Source organism: Oncorhynchus keta, chromosome 27, assembly GCF_023373465.1.
Source record: "Oncorhynchus keta strain PuntledgeMale-10-30-2019 chromosome 27, Oket_V2, whole genome shotgun sequence".
In the NCBI taxonomy this organism is placed as follows: domain Eukaryota; kingdom Metazoa; phylum Chordata; class Actinopteri; order Salmoniformes; family Salmonidae; genus Oncorhynchus; species Oncorhynchus keta.
Genome location: NC_068447.1, coordinates 28,792,549 through 28,808,365, shown reverse-complemented (window position 1 = coordinate 28,808,365; position 15,817 = coordinate 28,792,549). Strand labels below are relative to the sequence as shown.

General features: G+C 44.7%; 1 protein-coding gene across 11 annotated transcripts in view; it reads left to right on the top strand.

The window, feature by feature from the left end:
- LOC118364023 (DNA (cytosine-5)-methyltransferase 3B-like) overlaps nt 1-15,817 on the top strand; it is an 84,771-nt gene that overhangs the window by 24,473 nt on the left and 44,481 nt on the right. For 10 of the 11 annotated variants that reach the window (XM_052482098.1, XM_052482093.1, XM_052482089.1 and 7 more), the window contains 3 exons: nt 1,611-1,761; nt 8,191-8,285; nt 9,725-9,901. In XM_052482098.1, the coding sequence (XP_052338058.1) occupies nt 1,674-1,761; nt 8,191-8,285; nt 9,725-9,901 (360 nt within the window). In that variant the 5' untranslated portion in view covers nt 1,611-1,673. The remainder of the gene's footprint in view (nt 1-1,610; nt 1,762-8,190; nt 8,286-9,724; nt 9,902-15,817) is intronic. The other variant, XM_052482092.1, reaches the window with a different exon arrangement.

Sequence of the window (15,817 nt, the reverse complement as noted above, 5' to 3'; positions counted from 1 at the left end):
ATATAATAATAATATATGCCATTTAGCAGACGCTTTTATCCAAAGCGACTTACAGTCATGTGTGCATACATTCTACGTATGGGTGGTCCCGGGAATCGAACCCACTACCCTGGCGTTACAAGCGCCATGCTCTACCAACTGAGCCACAGAAGGACCACTGTGTTAAGTGTTTTGTTCCCAGAATATTAACACATTGTTTTAATCAGAAGATAAAGGTGTGCAATTGTGTTCATTGTTTCAGGCAATCAGTAAATACTACTGCATGAAATTCTAAATCATTCCGTCAGTGTCATAACATGTCATACCATGTACATGGTTCCCCAACTGGCTGCCCTCATGCCGAATTTGCAAAACATTTTCGTTGATGGATTGTGATGATACAGATGAATGAATCCTGAACACGATGTGCTTGTTTTTTATTTTATTTTTTACAGGAATAGTATTTGATTTGATGTGTATGAAATTGTTGTGTGAAATATGCATAAAGGGAGAGTAATTGCCCATAATTCTTCACCTTTGCATTGTTGTACTTTTAGTAGTATTTATTAGGATCCCCAGTAGCTGTTGGCAAGGCAGCACCTACTCATCCTGGGGTCCAAACAGGGGTAGACATTTGTATCATCATTAGTGACTGCAAAGAAAATGTATTGATCTCCTGGGATTTTTTAAACACAGACTAACTTTCTGTTCTGTCTGCTTGGACTTGAGATAAATATGGTTGCTTTGATCTTTTTGCTGGCAGTCGTGTTGTTTTGATGAATGTATTTTCAATTTTGACAACTTAATTTGGAAAACACATGTACTGTCTTGCAAAAAAACACAGAGTGGATTGTTTTGAAAATTGACAACATTGTTCCAAAAATGCTTGTACGCGATTGAGAAAAACTGTAGTGTTGTCTTAGTGGCAGAATTAGCAAAGAGGATGCTGGGTCATGTGATTTATAGACCCACAATGCTATTGAAGCCACGGCGAGAGAGACCGCCTAATTTTTCATCACTCCTTTACTGGCTGTCTCTCTAGATTAAAGGGTGTAACTCAAGGGGAAGAGATGAGTGCTGAAGTGGGACACAGGCACCACAGCTGAGTCATTCAAATCTAGCAGTCCAGAAACGTTTGGTTCTTGCCACGAGACTGACACCATTTCTGAATCTGCATCATTTCTTACATACTGTACATACACCAATCATGCACAGTGAAAGCACATATAGCACACTTAGAAAGTACTGCCCTTAGCTTGACTTGCTAATATACAAGTTTTCTGATGAATGCTCTTTTGCTTTTTTGATGACAATTGTTGTTGTGTGATGTTAGGTTAAGTGAATAGGCTCTATTTGTTAGGTGGGGTGGTTTGTGATGGAAGCTGACTGGTCTATAGGTAGTTGGCTGCTGTTTGGGGTGGTTTGTGATGGAAGCTGACTGGTCTATAGGTAGTTGGCTGCTGTTTGGGGTGGTTTGTGATGGAAGCTGACTGGTCTATAGGTAAGTTGGCTGCTGTTTGGGGTGGTTTGTGATGGATGCTGACTGAGTTGGCTGCTGTTTGGGGTGGTTTGTTTGGACTGTTTTGCTGTTTTTTTAACTGAGTTGATAGCACATCTTCTGTCGTCCCCAGGCTGAGGTGAACGGGGACATTCCTGCAGCCGAGGGACCATCAGAGAACGACTGTGGCGCAGAGATGACCAATGAGAACAGCCCGCTGACCGCTGCTGAGCCGCCCTCCCCCTTCAGCCCCAAGCAGAACGGAGACGCTGCCTCACCTGCAGGTCAGGAACACATACAACACTGATAGTAGCAAACATGCATGGTAGCAAGATTGGAAAGGAACATTTAAAATATTTTAAGCTCTCTAGTTGGTTTACAGTAGAGCTAAGTGATGAACAGAAATGTAGGTTATTTTACTGTTTTTAAACAACTACTGTAATTGACCTGACATCACATACAGTGGGGCAAAAAAGTATTTCGTCAGCCACCAATTGTGCAAGTTCTCTCACTTAAAAAGATGAGAGAGGCCTGTAATTTTCATCATAGGTACACTTCAACTATGACAGACAACAAAAAAATCTAGAAAATCACATTGTAGGATTTTTAATGAATTTATTTGCAAATTATGGTGGAAAATAAGTATTTGGTCACCTACAAACAAGCAAGATTTCTGGCTCTCACAGACCTGTAACTTCTTCTTTAAGAGGCTCCTCTGTCCTCCACTTGTTACCTGTATTAATGGCACCTATTTGAACTTGTTATCAGTATAAAAGACACCTATCCACAACATCAAACAGTCACACTCAAAACTCCACTATGGCCAAGACCAAAGAGCTGTCAAAGGACACCAGAAACAAAATTGTAGACCTGCACCAGGCTGGGAAGACTGAATCTGCAATAGGTAAGCAGCTTGGTTTGAAGAAATCAACTGTGGGAGCAATTATTAGCAAATGGAAGACATACAAGACCACTGATAATCTCCCTCGATCTGGGGCTCCACGCAAGATCTCACCCCGTGGGGTCAAAATGATCACAAGAACGGTGAGCAAAAATTAGATTTTTACTGAAAACCTCCTTCCATCAGCAAGGGCATTGAAGATGAAACGTGGCTGGGTCTTTCAGCATGACAATGATCCCAAACACACCACCCGGGCAACGAAGGAGTGGCTTCGTAAGAAGCATTTCAAGGTTTGAAAATCTTTGGAGGGAGTTGAAAGTCTGTGTTGCCCAGCAACAGCCCCAAAACATCACTGCTCTAGAGGAGATCTGCATGGAGGAATGGGCCAAAATACCAGCAACAGTGTGTGAAAACCTTGTGAAGACTTACAGAAAACGTTTGACCTCTGTCATTGCCAACAAAGGGTATATAACAAAGTATTGAGATAAACTTTTGTTATTGACCAAATACTTATTTTCCACCATAATTTGCAAATAAATTCATTAAAAATCCTACAATGTGATTTTCTGGATTTCTTTTCTCCATTTTGTCTGTCATAGTTGAAGTGTACCTATGATGAAAATTACAGGCCTCTCATCTTTTTAAGTGGGAGAACTTGCACAATTGGTGGCTGACGAAATACTTTTTTGCCCCACTGTACATACTCATACTTGAATACACACACACACGCACGCACGCACGCACGCACGCACGCACGCACGCACGCACACACACACACACACACACACACACACACACACACACACACACACACACAGCCCAACTCTCTACTCCTCCAGACTCTGCACATAGTGCTGCAGTTTCTCTAGAGATAAATCAGATTAAGCCCAACTGTGTAATGTAGTAGGGAGTTGTAGTTTCCGGCAGGCCAATATTCTACATAGTTTTGCTGTCACGAAAGACCCAGCCACGTTTCTTTTATTGATAAATGTCGCCAACAAAACAAAGAACAAGGAAACAACCGTGAAGCTTACTTAGACTATAATGCCACTATCAAAGACAACTACCCACAAATACAAAAAGGCAAAAAGGCTGCCTAAGTATGATTCCCAATCAGAGACAACGATAGACAGCTGTCCCGGATTGAGAACCATACCCGGCCAAAACATAGAAACAAAGAAAATAGAGTTTCCCACCCGAGTCACACCCTGACCAAACAAACATAGAGAATAAAAGGATCTCTACGGTCAGGGCGTGACATTAGTGTAGAAAATTGGTCAATTAACCCATTACAGTCTAAACCCTGTCTAAACTGGGGGAGGGGGTGGTTCTACTGAGCTATATGGAATTGTTTTAAGAAAGTCACACCAAGGATCATTGTGTTATTTTATTTAGAATTTTAAGAGTCATTGAAGTATAAAAAAAATATACAGTACCAGTCAAAAGTTTGGTCACACCTACTCATTCAAGGGTTTTTATTTATTTTTTACTATTGTCTACATTGTAGAATAATAGTAAAGACATCAAACTATGAAATAGCACATATGGAATCATGTAGTAACCAAAACAGTGTTAAACAAATAAAAAATATATTTGAGATTTGAGATTCTTCCAAGTAGCCACCCTTTGCCTTGATGACAGCTTTGCACACTTCTCTCAACCAGCTTCACTGGAAAGCTTTTCCAACAGTCTTGAATGAGTTCCCACATATGCTGAGCACTTGTTGGCTGCTTTTCCTTCACTCTGCGGTCAAACTCATCCAAACCATCTCAATTGGGTTGAGGTCAGGTGATTGTGGAGGCCAGGTCATCAGATGCAGCACTCCATCACTTTCCTTCTTGGTCAAATAGCCCTTACACAGCCTGGAGGTGTGTTGGTCATTGTCCTGATGAAAAACAAATGATAGTCCCACTAAGCGCAAACCAGATGGTATGGGGTATAGCTGCCGAATGCTGTGGTATCCATGCTGGTTAAGTGTGCCTTGAACTCTAAATATATCACTGACAGTGTCACCAGCAAAGATCCGCACACCATCGCACCTCTTCCTCCATGCTTCACAGTGGGAACCACACATGCGGAGATCATCCATTCACATACTCTGCGTTTCACAAAGACAAGGCGGTTGGAACCAAAAATCTAAAATTTGGACTCATCAGACCAAAGGTGTAACGTTCTTCGTTAAGGGTAGACCAAGGCACAGCGTGATTGAAGTTTATTATATTTTATTAAAATGTGAACCAACAAAAAAAAACAATAAACAGTACAACGAACGAAAAGCTTTGTCGTGCAAAAATACATGCAACCAAAGACAAGATCCCACAACTGAAGATGGGGGAAAAGGGCTGAATAAGTATGATCCCCAATCAGAGACAACGATAGACAGCTGCCTCTGATTGGGAACCATACTAGGCCAACAAAGAAAAAGAAAACATAGATATACAAAAACTAGTGTACCCACCCTAGTCACACCCTGACCTAACCAAAATATAGAGAATAAACAGGGATCTCTAAGGTCAGGGCGTGACAAAAGGACACATTTCCACCGGTGTTTCTTAGCCCAAGCAAGTCTCTTCTTCTTATTGGTGTCCTTTAGTAGTGGTTTCTTTGCAGTAATTCGACCATGAAGGCCTGATTCACGCAGTCTTCTCTGAACAGTTAATGTTGAGATGTTTCTGTTATTTGAACTCTGTGAAGAATTTATTTGGGCTGCAATTTCTGAGGCTGGTAACTCTAATGAACTTATCCTCTGTAGCAGAGGTAACTCTGGGTCGTCCTATCCTGTGGCTGTCCTCATGAGAGCCAGTTTCATCATAGTGCTTGATGGCTTTTGCAACTGCACTTGAAGAAACTTTCAAAGTTCTTGACATTTTCTGGATTGACTGACCTTCATGTCTTAAAGTAATGATGGTCTGTCGTTTGTCTTTGCTTATTTGAGCAGTTCTTGCTATAATATGGACTTTTTCTTTTACCAAATAGGGCTATCTTCTGTCTACCAACCCTACCTTGTGACAACACAACTGATTTTTTATTTTTTTATTTCACCTTTATTTAACCAGGTAGGCTAGTTGAGAACAAGTTCTCATTTGCAACTGCGACCTGGCCAACATAAAGCAAAGCAGTGCGACACAAACAACAACACGGAGTTACACATGGAATAAACAAGCGTACAGTCAATAACACAAAAGAAGAAAAAAAAGTCTATATACAGTGTGTGCAAATGGTTGGCTCAAACGCATGAACCTTTTCACATGTGAGTTCCAAATATCTCTAACGGTCGCCCCAGTGTGAGTTTTTTTATGCACGTGATGTCAGAATTCACTCACTGTTCCAAAATATGATTATTACGCAACAGGACAGTTAACATGCGCTTCCTGCTAATTATCTATAGGCTATGTTTGAACTTGTCAATTTCAAATTATTTTCGAACAAGTTGTATTTTCTAACAACAGTTTGAATTGAGGTGTGTCCTGCCTCCTCATTAATTCACACAGAAGTAGTCCATTTCAACATTGCGGGCAATTTATGTTTGAGGCTTTACTGAGCCAGATAAACTTCTCTCTTCCAGGAGAACCCACCGTACTTCACTCATGTTTGTGCAGATCAAGTATGAGTATATTTGCACAGTCTTGCAAGAATTTGAATGTTTTCTTGCTGGCGCTCGCTTTGCCTACCTGTTTTCATTACACATAATAACTTTGGACATGTGTTCGTTCCTATCAAAGTAATTTCTTTATTTTCTGTATATCGTGTTGTCGTTTCTACTGTAGCCGCATACAGTATGGACAGTTGAAGTTGGAAATGTACATACACTTAGGTTGGAGTCATTAAAACTTGTTTTTCAACCCCTCCACAAATGTCTTGTTAACAAACTATAGTTTTGGCAAGTCGGTTAGGACATCTATCTACTTTGTGCATGACATAACTAATTTTTCCAACAATTGTTTACAGACAGATTATTTCACTGCATCACCATTCCAGGGGGTCAGAAGTTTACATACACTAAGTTGACTGTGCCTTTAAACAGCTTGGAAAGTTCCAGAAAATGATGTCATGGCTTTAGAAGCTTCTAATAGGCTAATTTACATAATTTGAGTCAATTGGAGGTGTACCTGGGGATGTGTTTCAAGGCAAGTATAAACACCATGGGACCACGCAGCCGTCATACCACTAAGGAAGGAGACGCGTTCTGTCTCCTCGAGATGAATGTACTTTGGTGCAAAAAGTGCAAATCAATCCCAGAACAACAGCAAAGGACATTGTGAAGATGCTGGAGGAAACCGGTACAAAAGTCTATATCCACAGTAAACCAGGTCCTTTGTCGACATAACCTGAAAGGTCGCTCAGCAAGGAAGAAGCCACTGCTCCAAAACCTCCATAGAAAATCCAGACTACGGTTTGCAACTGGACAAAGATCATACTTTTTTGGAGAAATGTCCTCTGGTCTGATGAAACAAAAATAGAACTGTTTGGCCATAATAACCATCGTTATGTTTGGAGGAAAAATGGGGAGCTTGCAAGCCGAAGAACACCATCCCAACTGTGAAGCACTGTCACGATCGTCGTAATGGGGAGACCAAAGCGCAGCGTGATTAGAAAAATTATTTTATTGAAGGAAGAACACGAAGAACAGTTAAACAAAATCAACGAAACGAACGTGCCGCTATGACCAACACAGGCAACTTCACATAGACAATAACCCACAAACCACAATACAAAACAGGCTACCTAAATATGGTTCCCAATCAGAGACAACAAACACCTGCCCCTGATTGAGAACCATATCAAGCCAAAACACATAGAAACAGACAAACTAGACATGCAACATAGAATGCCCATACCCTGACCAAACAAAACATAGAAACAAACAACGCAAATAATGGTCAGAGTGTGACAAGCACGAGGGTGGGAGCATCATGTTGTGTGGGTGCTTTGCTGCAGGATGGACTGGTGCACTTCACAAAATAGATGGTATCATGAGGATGGAAAATGATGTGGATATATTGAAGCAACATCTCAAGACATCAGTTAACGCTTGGTCGCAAATATCTCTTCCAAATGGACAATGACCCCAGGCATACTTCCAAAGTTGTGGCAAAATGGCTTAAGGACAACAAAGTCAAGGTATTGGAGTTTCCATCTCAAAGCCCTGACCTCAATCCTATTGAAAATGTGTGGGCAGAACTGAAAAGGCATGTGCGAGCAAGGAGGGCTTACAAACCCGACTCAGTTATACCAGCTCTGTCAGGCGGAATGGGCCAAAATTCACCCAACTTATTGTGGAAAGCTTGTGGAAGGCGACCCGAAACGTGTGACCCAAGTTAACCAATTTAAAGGCAATGCCACCAAATACTAATTTAGTGTATGTAAACTTCTGACCCACTGGGAATGTGATGAAATAAATAATTCTCTACTATTATTCTGACATTTCACATTTTTAAAATAAAGTGGTGATCCTAACTGACCTAAAACAGGAATTTTTTACTAGGATTAAATGTCAGGAATTGTGAAGAACTGAGTTTAAATATATTTGGCCAAGGTTTATTTAAACTTCCGACTTCAATTGTAAGCACTTTGTGACATCTGCTGATGTACAAAGGGCTTTATAAATACATTTGATTCGTTTGACCAAATTCTCACCTTACACTTGACTACCGCATTAAGTAGCAGCTTCCTCTCACCTCTCAAGCCTAAACTTCTCACACACTCTCTGTACCCTGTGTTTTCATAAGTCACCATTTTTACTCAGTCCCCCATGTCTCTCTCCCTTTCTCTCGCTCTCTCTCTCGCTCTCTCCTACCATCTCTCTCCCCAGACTCAGATGTTAACCAGTTGTCTGGGAGCAGGAAGAGAACCAGGAAGAGGTCCTCTGAGGAGGAATATTGCAGCTGGGACTCCTCCTATAGTGAGGTGAGTATTTACACTACATAGACCCACATACACACACATGCGTGCGGACAGTTTACTCATACATAGATACACACATGTAGATACACACACACACATATATACACACAAAAACACACCCTGCCCAACACTCTACTCCACCAGACTCTGCACATTGTGCTGCAGTTTCTCTAGAAATAAATCAGATCATGCCCAAACTGTATGGGGTTGTAGTTTCCAACAGGCCAATGTTCTGCATAGTTTAGCGCAGAATACGTGATACTGAACTACAATGACCATAATCCAATCCAACCATAATCTACTTGTCTGGTCTGTGTTTCTTTTACACCTGCTACATAAGAGACAAAAGATTGCGGGATCAAGAAGGGATACATCGAGAGCAGTTGCTTCTCAAGGTACACTATATGTACAGAAGTATGTGGACACCACATGAGGTTGGTGGCACCTTAATTGGGGAGGATGGGCTCATTGTAATAACTGGAGCGGAATATGTGGATTGGTATAAAATACATCAAACACATGGTATCCAGGTGTTTGATGCAATTCCATTTGCTCCATTATTATGAGCCGGCCTCCCCTCAGCAACCTCCTGTGGTGGATACCCCTTCAAATTAGTAGATTTGGCTATTTCAACCACATCCGTTGCTGACAGGTGTATAAAATCGAGCACACAATCTCCGTAGGCAAACATTGGCAGTAGAATGGCCTTACTGAAGAGCTCAGTGACTTTTAACGTGACACCTTTCCAACAAGTCAGTTGCCCTTCTAGAGCTGCCCTGGTAATTGCTGTTATGTGATGTGGAAATGTCTAGGAGCAACAACTGCTCAGCCGCAAAGTGGTAGGCCACACAAGCTGACAGAACGGGACCGCCGAGTGCTGAAGTGCGTAGCGCGTAAAAATAATCTCTCCTCGGTTGCAACACTTACTACCGAGTTCCAAACTGCCTCTGGAAACAACGTCAGTACAACAACTGTTTGTCGGGAACTTCATGAAATGGGTTTCCATGGCAGAGCAGCCATACACAAGACTAAGATCACCATGCACAATGCCAAGTGTCGGCTGGAATGGTGTTGAGCTCGCCGCCATTGGTCTCTGAAGCGGTGGAAACACTGGAGGGATGAATCACTCTTCACCATCTGGCAGTCCGACAGACGAATCTGGGTTTGCCGAATGCCAGGAGAACACTATCTGCACAAATGCATAGTGCTTAAAGTGATGATCCTAACAGGAGAACCAGTTAGCCCTGCTGTTAGTCTGTATTGAACCCCATCTCATCAACAAAACCAGAAGGGTGATGATGTTGTCTCGTAGCCAGACACTGTGCGCTGTAGAATTAGGATACAGGAATGGACATGAACCTTCTTATGATGGACCAAATGTCAGCCTGATTGGGCAGGGAGTTGGTCAACCATGGTTTAGCAGTGCTGTGTCTTCTCTACAGCAGAAGGCCAAGGTAGCAGGAGTGGGGGGCTTGGAGTCTGGCTCGGGTCTGAGACAGAGACCCTCTCCCAGGACCATCTTCCAGGCCGGTCTGCTGGCCCCTCACAACAAACCACGCAGCCGTGAGCAGAGAAGGGGAGGACGCCAGAACAAGCTGGAGCACCACAGCAGTCCTCTGGTGAGAACACACACTACATGTGGACACACGCCATTCAGAGTAGCCTGAATATGCAGCAACGTAATGAACAGACACTATATACCCCAGGGCTCACATCTAGTCTGTCAAAAATATTCAGCTCTGTTTTATGTTCTCACAAAGAAAAACAAATCCACTTCTGTCATATTTGACATATTTTTTCATTCAAATTTGACACCCCCACAGAAATGAATTACTCTGTTCTAACAGTACCTTAGACATTTGAGATTAAAAATATATATTATGTCAATCCTGTCTGTGACACATGACTTGGTAGTCATACTATACTTCTCAGAGTTCAGTGTGTCAAATCGGAGGGCCTGTTGTCAGGACCTCTGGCAGTCTCTTTGGGGGTACCACAGGGTTCAATCCTCGGGCTGAATCTTTTCTCTGTATATATCAATAATGTCGCTCTTTCTGCAGGTGATTCTTTGATCCACCTCTACGCAGACGACACCATTCTGTATACATCTGGCCCTTACATTTAACATTTACATTTAAGTCATTTAGCAGACGCTCTTATCCAGAGCGACTTACAAATTGGTGCATTCACCTTATGACATCCAGTGGAACAGCCACTTTACAATAGTGCATCTAAATCTTTTAGGGGGGGGGGGTGAGAAGGATTACTTTATCCTATCCTAGGTATTCCTTAAAGAGGTGGGGTTTCAGGTGTCTCCGGAAGGTGGTGATTGACTCCGCTGTCCTGGCGTCGTGAGGGAGTTTGTTCCACCATTGGGGGCCAGAGCAGCGAACAGTTTTGACTGGGCTGAGCGGGAACTGTACTTCCTCAGTGGTAGGGAGGCGAGCAGGCCAGAGGTGGATGAACGCAGTGCCCTTGTTTGGGTGTAGGGCCTGATCAGAGCCTGGAGGTACTGAGGTGCCGTTCCCCTCACAGCTCCGTAGGCAAGCACCATGGTCTTGTAGCGGATGCGAGCTTCAACTGGAAGCCAGTGGAGAGAGCGGAGGAGCGGGGTGACGTGAGAGAACTTGGGAAGTTTGAACACCAGACGGGCTGCGGCGTTCTGGATGAGTTGTAGGGGTTTAATGGCACAGGCAGGGAGCCCAGCCAACAGCGAGTTGCAGTAATCCAGACGGGAGATGACAAGTGCCTGGATTAGGACCTGCGCCGCTTCCTGTGTGAGGCAGGGTCGTACTCTGCGGATGTTGTAGAGCATGAACCTACAGGAACGGGCCACCGCCTTGATGTTAGTTGAGAACGACAGGGTGTTGTCCAGGATCACGCCAAGGTTCTTAGCGCTCTGGGAGGAGGACACAATGGAGTTGTCAACCATGATGGCGAGATCATGGAACGGGCAGTCCTTCCCCGGGAGGAAGAGCAGCTCCGTCTTGCCGAGGTTCAGCTTGAGGTGGTGATCCGTCATCCACACTGATATGTCTGCCAGACATGCAGAGATGCGATTCGCCACCTGGTCATCAGAAGGGGGAAAGGAGAAGATTAATTGTGTGTCGTCTGCATAGCAATGATAGGAGAGACCATGTGAGGTTATGACAGAGCCAAGTGACTTGGTGTATAGCGAGAATAGGAGAGGGCCTAGAACAGAGCCCTGGGGACACCAGTGGTGAGAGCGCGTGGTGAGGAGACAGATTCTCGCCACGCCACCTGGTAGGAGCGACCTGTCAGGTAGGACGCAATCCAAGCGTGGGCCGCGCCGGAGATGCCCAACTCGGAGAGGGTGGAGAGGAGGATCTGATGGTTCACAGTATCGAAGGCAGCCGATAGGTCTAGAAGGATGAGAGCAGAGGAGAGAGAGTTAGCTTTAGCAGTGCGGAGCGCCTCCGTGATACAGAGAAGAGCAGTCTCAGTTGAATGACTAGTCTTGAAACCTGACTGATTTGTATCAAGAAGGTCATTCTGAGAGAGATAGCGGGAGAGCTGGCCAAGGACGGCACGTTCAAGAGTTTTGGAGAGAAAAGAAAGAAGGGATACTGGTCTGTAGTTGTTGACATCGGAGGGATCGAGTGTAGGTTTTTTCAGAAGGGGTGCAACTCTCGCTCTCTTGAAGACGGAAGGGACGTAGCCAGCGGTCAGGGATGAGTTGATGAGCGAGGTGAGGTAAGGGAGAAGGTCTCTGGAAATAGTCTGGAGAAGAGAGGAGGGGATAGGGTCAAGCGGGCAGGTTGTTGGGCGGCCGGCCGTCACAAGACGCAAGGTTTCATCTGGAGAGAGAGGGGAGAAAGAGGTCAGAGCATAGGGTAGGGCAGTGTGAGCAGAACCAGCGGTGTCGTTTGACTTAGCAAACGAGGATCGGATGTCGTCGACCTTCTTTTCAAAATGGTTGACGAAGTCATCTGCAGAGAGGGAGGAGGGGGGGAGGAGGATTCAGGAGGGAGGAGAAGGTGGCAAAGAGCTTCCTAGGGTTAGAGGCAGATGCTTGGAATTTAGAGTGGTAGAAAGTGGCTTTAGCAGCAGAGACAGAGGAGGAAAATGTAGAGAGGAGGGAGTGAAAGGATGCCAGGTCCGCAGGGAGGCGAGTTTTCCTCCATTTCCGCTCGACTGCCCGGAGCCCTGTTCTGTGAGCTCGCAATGAGTCGTCGAGCCACGGAACGGGAGGGGAGGACCGAGCCGGCCTGGAGGATAGGGGACATAGAGAGTCAAAGGATGCAGAAAGGGAGGAGAGGAGGGTTGAGGAGGCAGAATCAGGAGATAGGTTGGAGAAGGTTTGAGCAGAGGGAAGAGATGATAGGATGGAAGAGGAGAGAGTAGCGGGGGAGAGAGAGCGAAGGTTGGGACGGCGCGATACCATCCGAGTAGGGGCAGTGTGGGAAGTGTTGGATGAGAGCGAGAGGGAAAAGGATACAAGGTAGTGGTCGGATACTTGGAGGGGAGTTGCAATGAGGTTAGTGGAAGAACAGCATCTAGTGAAGATGAGGTCGAGCGTATTGCCTGCCTTGTGAGTAGGGGGAAGGTGAGAGGGTGAGGTCAAAAGAGGAGAGGAGTGGAAAGAAGGAGGTAGAGAGGAATGAGTCAAAGGTAGACGTGGGGAGGTTAAAGTCGCCCAGAACTGTGAGAGGTGAGCCGTCCTCAGGAAAGGAGCTTATCAAGGCATCAAGCTCATTGATGAACTCTCCGAGGGACCTGGAGGGCGATAAATGATAAGGATGTTAAGCTTGAAAGGGCTGGTAACTGTGACAGCATGGAATTCAAAGGAGGCGATAGACAGATGGGTAAGGGGAGAAAGAGAGAATGACCACTTGGGAGAGATGAGGATCCCGGTGCCACCACCCCGCTGACCAGAAGCTCTCGGGGTGTGCGAGAACACGTGGGCGGACGAAGAGAGAGCAGTAGGAGTAGCAGTGTTATCTGTGGTGATCCATGTTTCCGTCAGTGCCAAGAAGTCGAGGGACTGGAGGGAGGCATAGGCTGAGATGAACTCTGCCTTGTTGGCCGCAGATCGGCAGTTCCAGAGGCTACCGGAGACCTGGAACTCCACGTGGGTCGTGCGCGCTGGGACCACCAGATTAGGTGGCCGCCACGCCACGCGGTGTGGAGCGTTTGTATGGTCTGTGCAGAGAGGAGAGAACAGGGATAGACAGACACATAGTTGACAGGCTACAGAAGAGGCTACGCTAATGCAAGGAGATTGGAATGACAAGTGGACTACACGTCTCGAATGTTCAGAAAGTTAAGCTTACGTAGCAAGAATCTTATTGACTAAAATGATTAAAATGATACAGTACTACTGAAGTAGGCTAGCTGGCAGTGGCTGCGTTGTTGACTTTGTAGGCTAGCTGGCAGTGGCTGCATTGTTGACACTACACTAATCAAGTCGTTCCGTTGAGTGTAATAGTTTCTACAGTGCTGCTATTCGGGGGCTAGCTGGCTAGCTAGCAGTGTTGATTACGTTACGTTGCGTTAAAAGAACGACAATAGCTGGCTAGCTAACCTAGAAAATCGCTCTAGACTACACAATTATCTTTGAAACAAAGACGGCTATGTAGCTAGCTATGTAGCTAGCTACGATCAAACAAATCAAACCGTTGTGCTGTAATGAAATGAAATGAAAATGTGATACTACCTGTGGAGCGAAGCGGAATGCGACCGGGTTGTTGAGTGCAGAAGTTCTATTCGGTAGACGTTGGCTAGCTAGCAGTGTCTCCTACGTTAAGGACGACAAATAGCTGGCTAGCTAACCTCGGTAAATTAAGATAATCACTCTAAGACTACACACTCTAAACTACACAATTATCTTGGATACGAAGACAGCAAAGACAACTATGTAGCTAGCTAACACTACACTAATCAAGTCGTTCAGTTGAGTGTAATAGTTTCTACAGTGCTGCTATTCGGTAGACGGTGGACGTTTGCTAGCTGGCTAGCTGCTGGGCAGATAGCAGTGTAGACTACGTTAGGACGACGAAATACGATAATTACGCAATTATCTTTGATACAAAGACGGCTATGTAGCTAGCTAAGAAGAAATTGCTAAGATTAGACAAATCAAACCGTTGTACTATAATGAAATGTAATGAAATGTACACTGTGTTAACAAACCTCCAAACGAGCTTCCATGCCATACAACTCTCCTTCCATGGACTCCAACTGCTCTTAAAAGTTAGTAAAACTAAATGCATGCTCTTGAACCGATCGCTGCCCACACCCGCCCGCCTGACTAGCATCACTAGTCTGGACGGTTCTGACTTAGAATCTGTGGACAACTTCAAATACCTAGGTTTCTGGCTAGTCTGTAAATTCTCCTTCCAGACTCATATTAAGCATGTCCAATCCAAAATGAAATCTAGAATCGGCTTCCTATCTCGCAACAAAGCCTCCTTCACTCACGCTGCCAAACATACCCTCGTAAAACTGGCTATCCTGCCGATCCTTGACTTTGGCGATGTCATTTACGAAATAGCCTCCAACACACTACTCAGCAAACTGGATGCAGTCTATCACAGTGCCATCCATTTTGTCACCAAAGCCCCATATACCACCCACCACTGCGGCCTGTATGTTCTCGTCGGCTGGCCTTCGCTACATATTAGTCGCCAGACCCACTGGCTCCAGGTCATCTATAAGTCTTTGCTAGGTAAAGCGCCGCCTTATCTCAACTCACTGGTCACCATAGCAACACCCACCCGTAGCATGCGCTCCAGCAGGTATATCTCACTGGTCATCCCCAAAGCCAACACACACTTTGGCTGCCTTTCCTTCCAGTTCTCTTCTGCGGACTGGAACGAATTGCAAAAATCGCTGAAGTTGGAGACATATCTCCCTCACTAACTTTAAGCATCAGCTATCTGAGCAGCTTACCGATCGCTGCAGCTGAACATAATAGCCCATCTGTAAATAACCCACCCAACTACCTCATCCCCGTGTTGTTTTTATTAACTTTTTTGCTCTTTTTGCACCCCAGTATCTCTACTTGCACATTCATCTTCTGCACATCGATCACTCCAGTGTTAATTTGCTCAATTGTAATTACTTCGCTACTATGCCTTACCTCCTTACTCCATTTGCACACACTGTATATAGATTTTTCTATTGTTGTATTGAGTGTACTTTTGTTTATCCTATGTGTAATGTTTTTGTCTCGCTGCTTTGCCAGGTTGCAGTTGTAAATGAGAACTTGTTCTCAACTGGCCTACCTGGTTAAATAAAGGTGAAATAAAAACAATCACTCTGAACCATGGCAACATCCTTGCCATTAACACCACTAACAGAGTAGGACAGGACAAGACATGACATGTGGCTGGAGGAATGTAGCTCTGTGTGTCTTCTGTCAGTTCTCTGAGAAATTATGAGACAGCACCTGTAGAAACACACACCTTCCAACAAGAATGACTTGTCACTCTGAAACAGTCACACACACACACACACACACACACACACACACACACACACACACACACACACACACACACACACACACACAC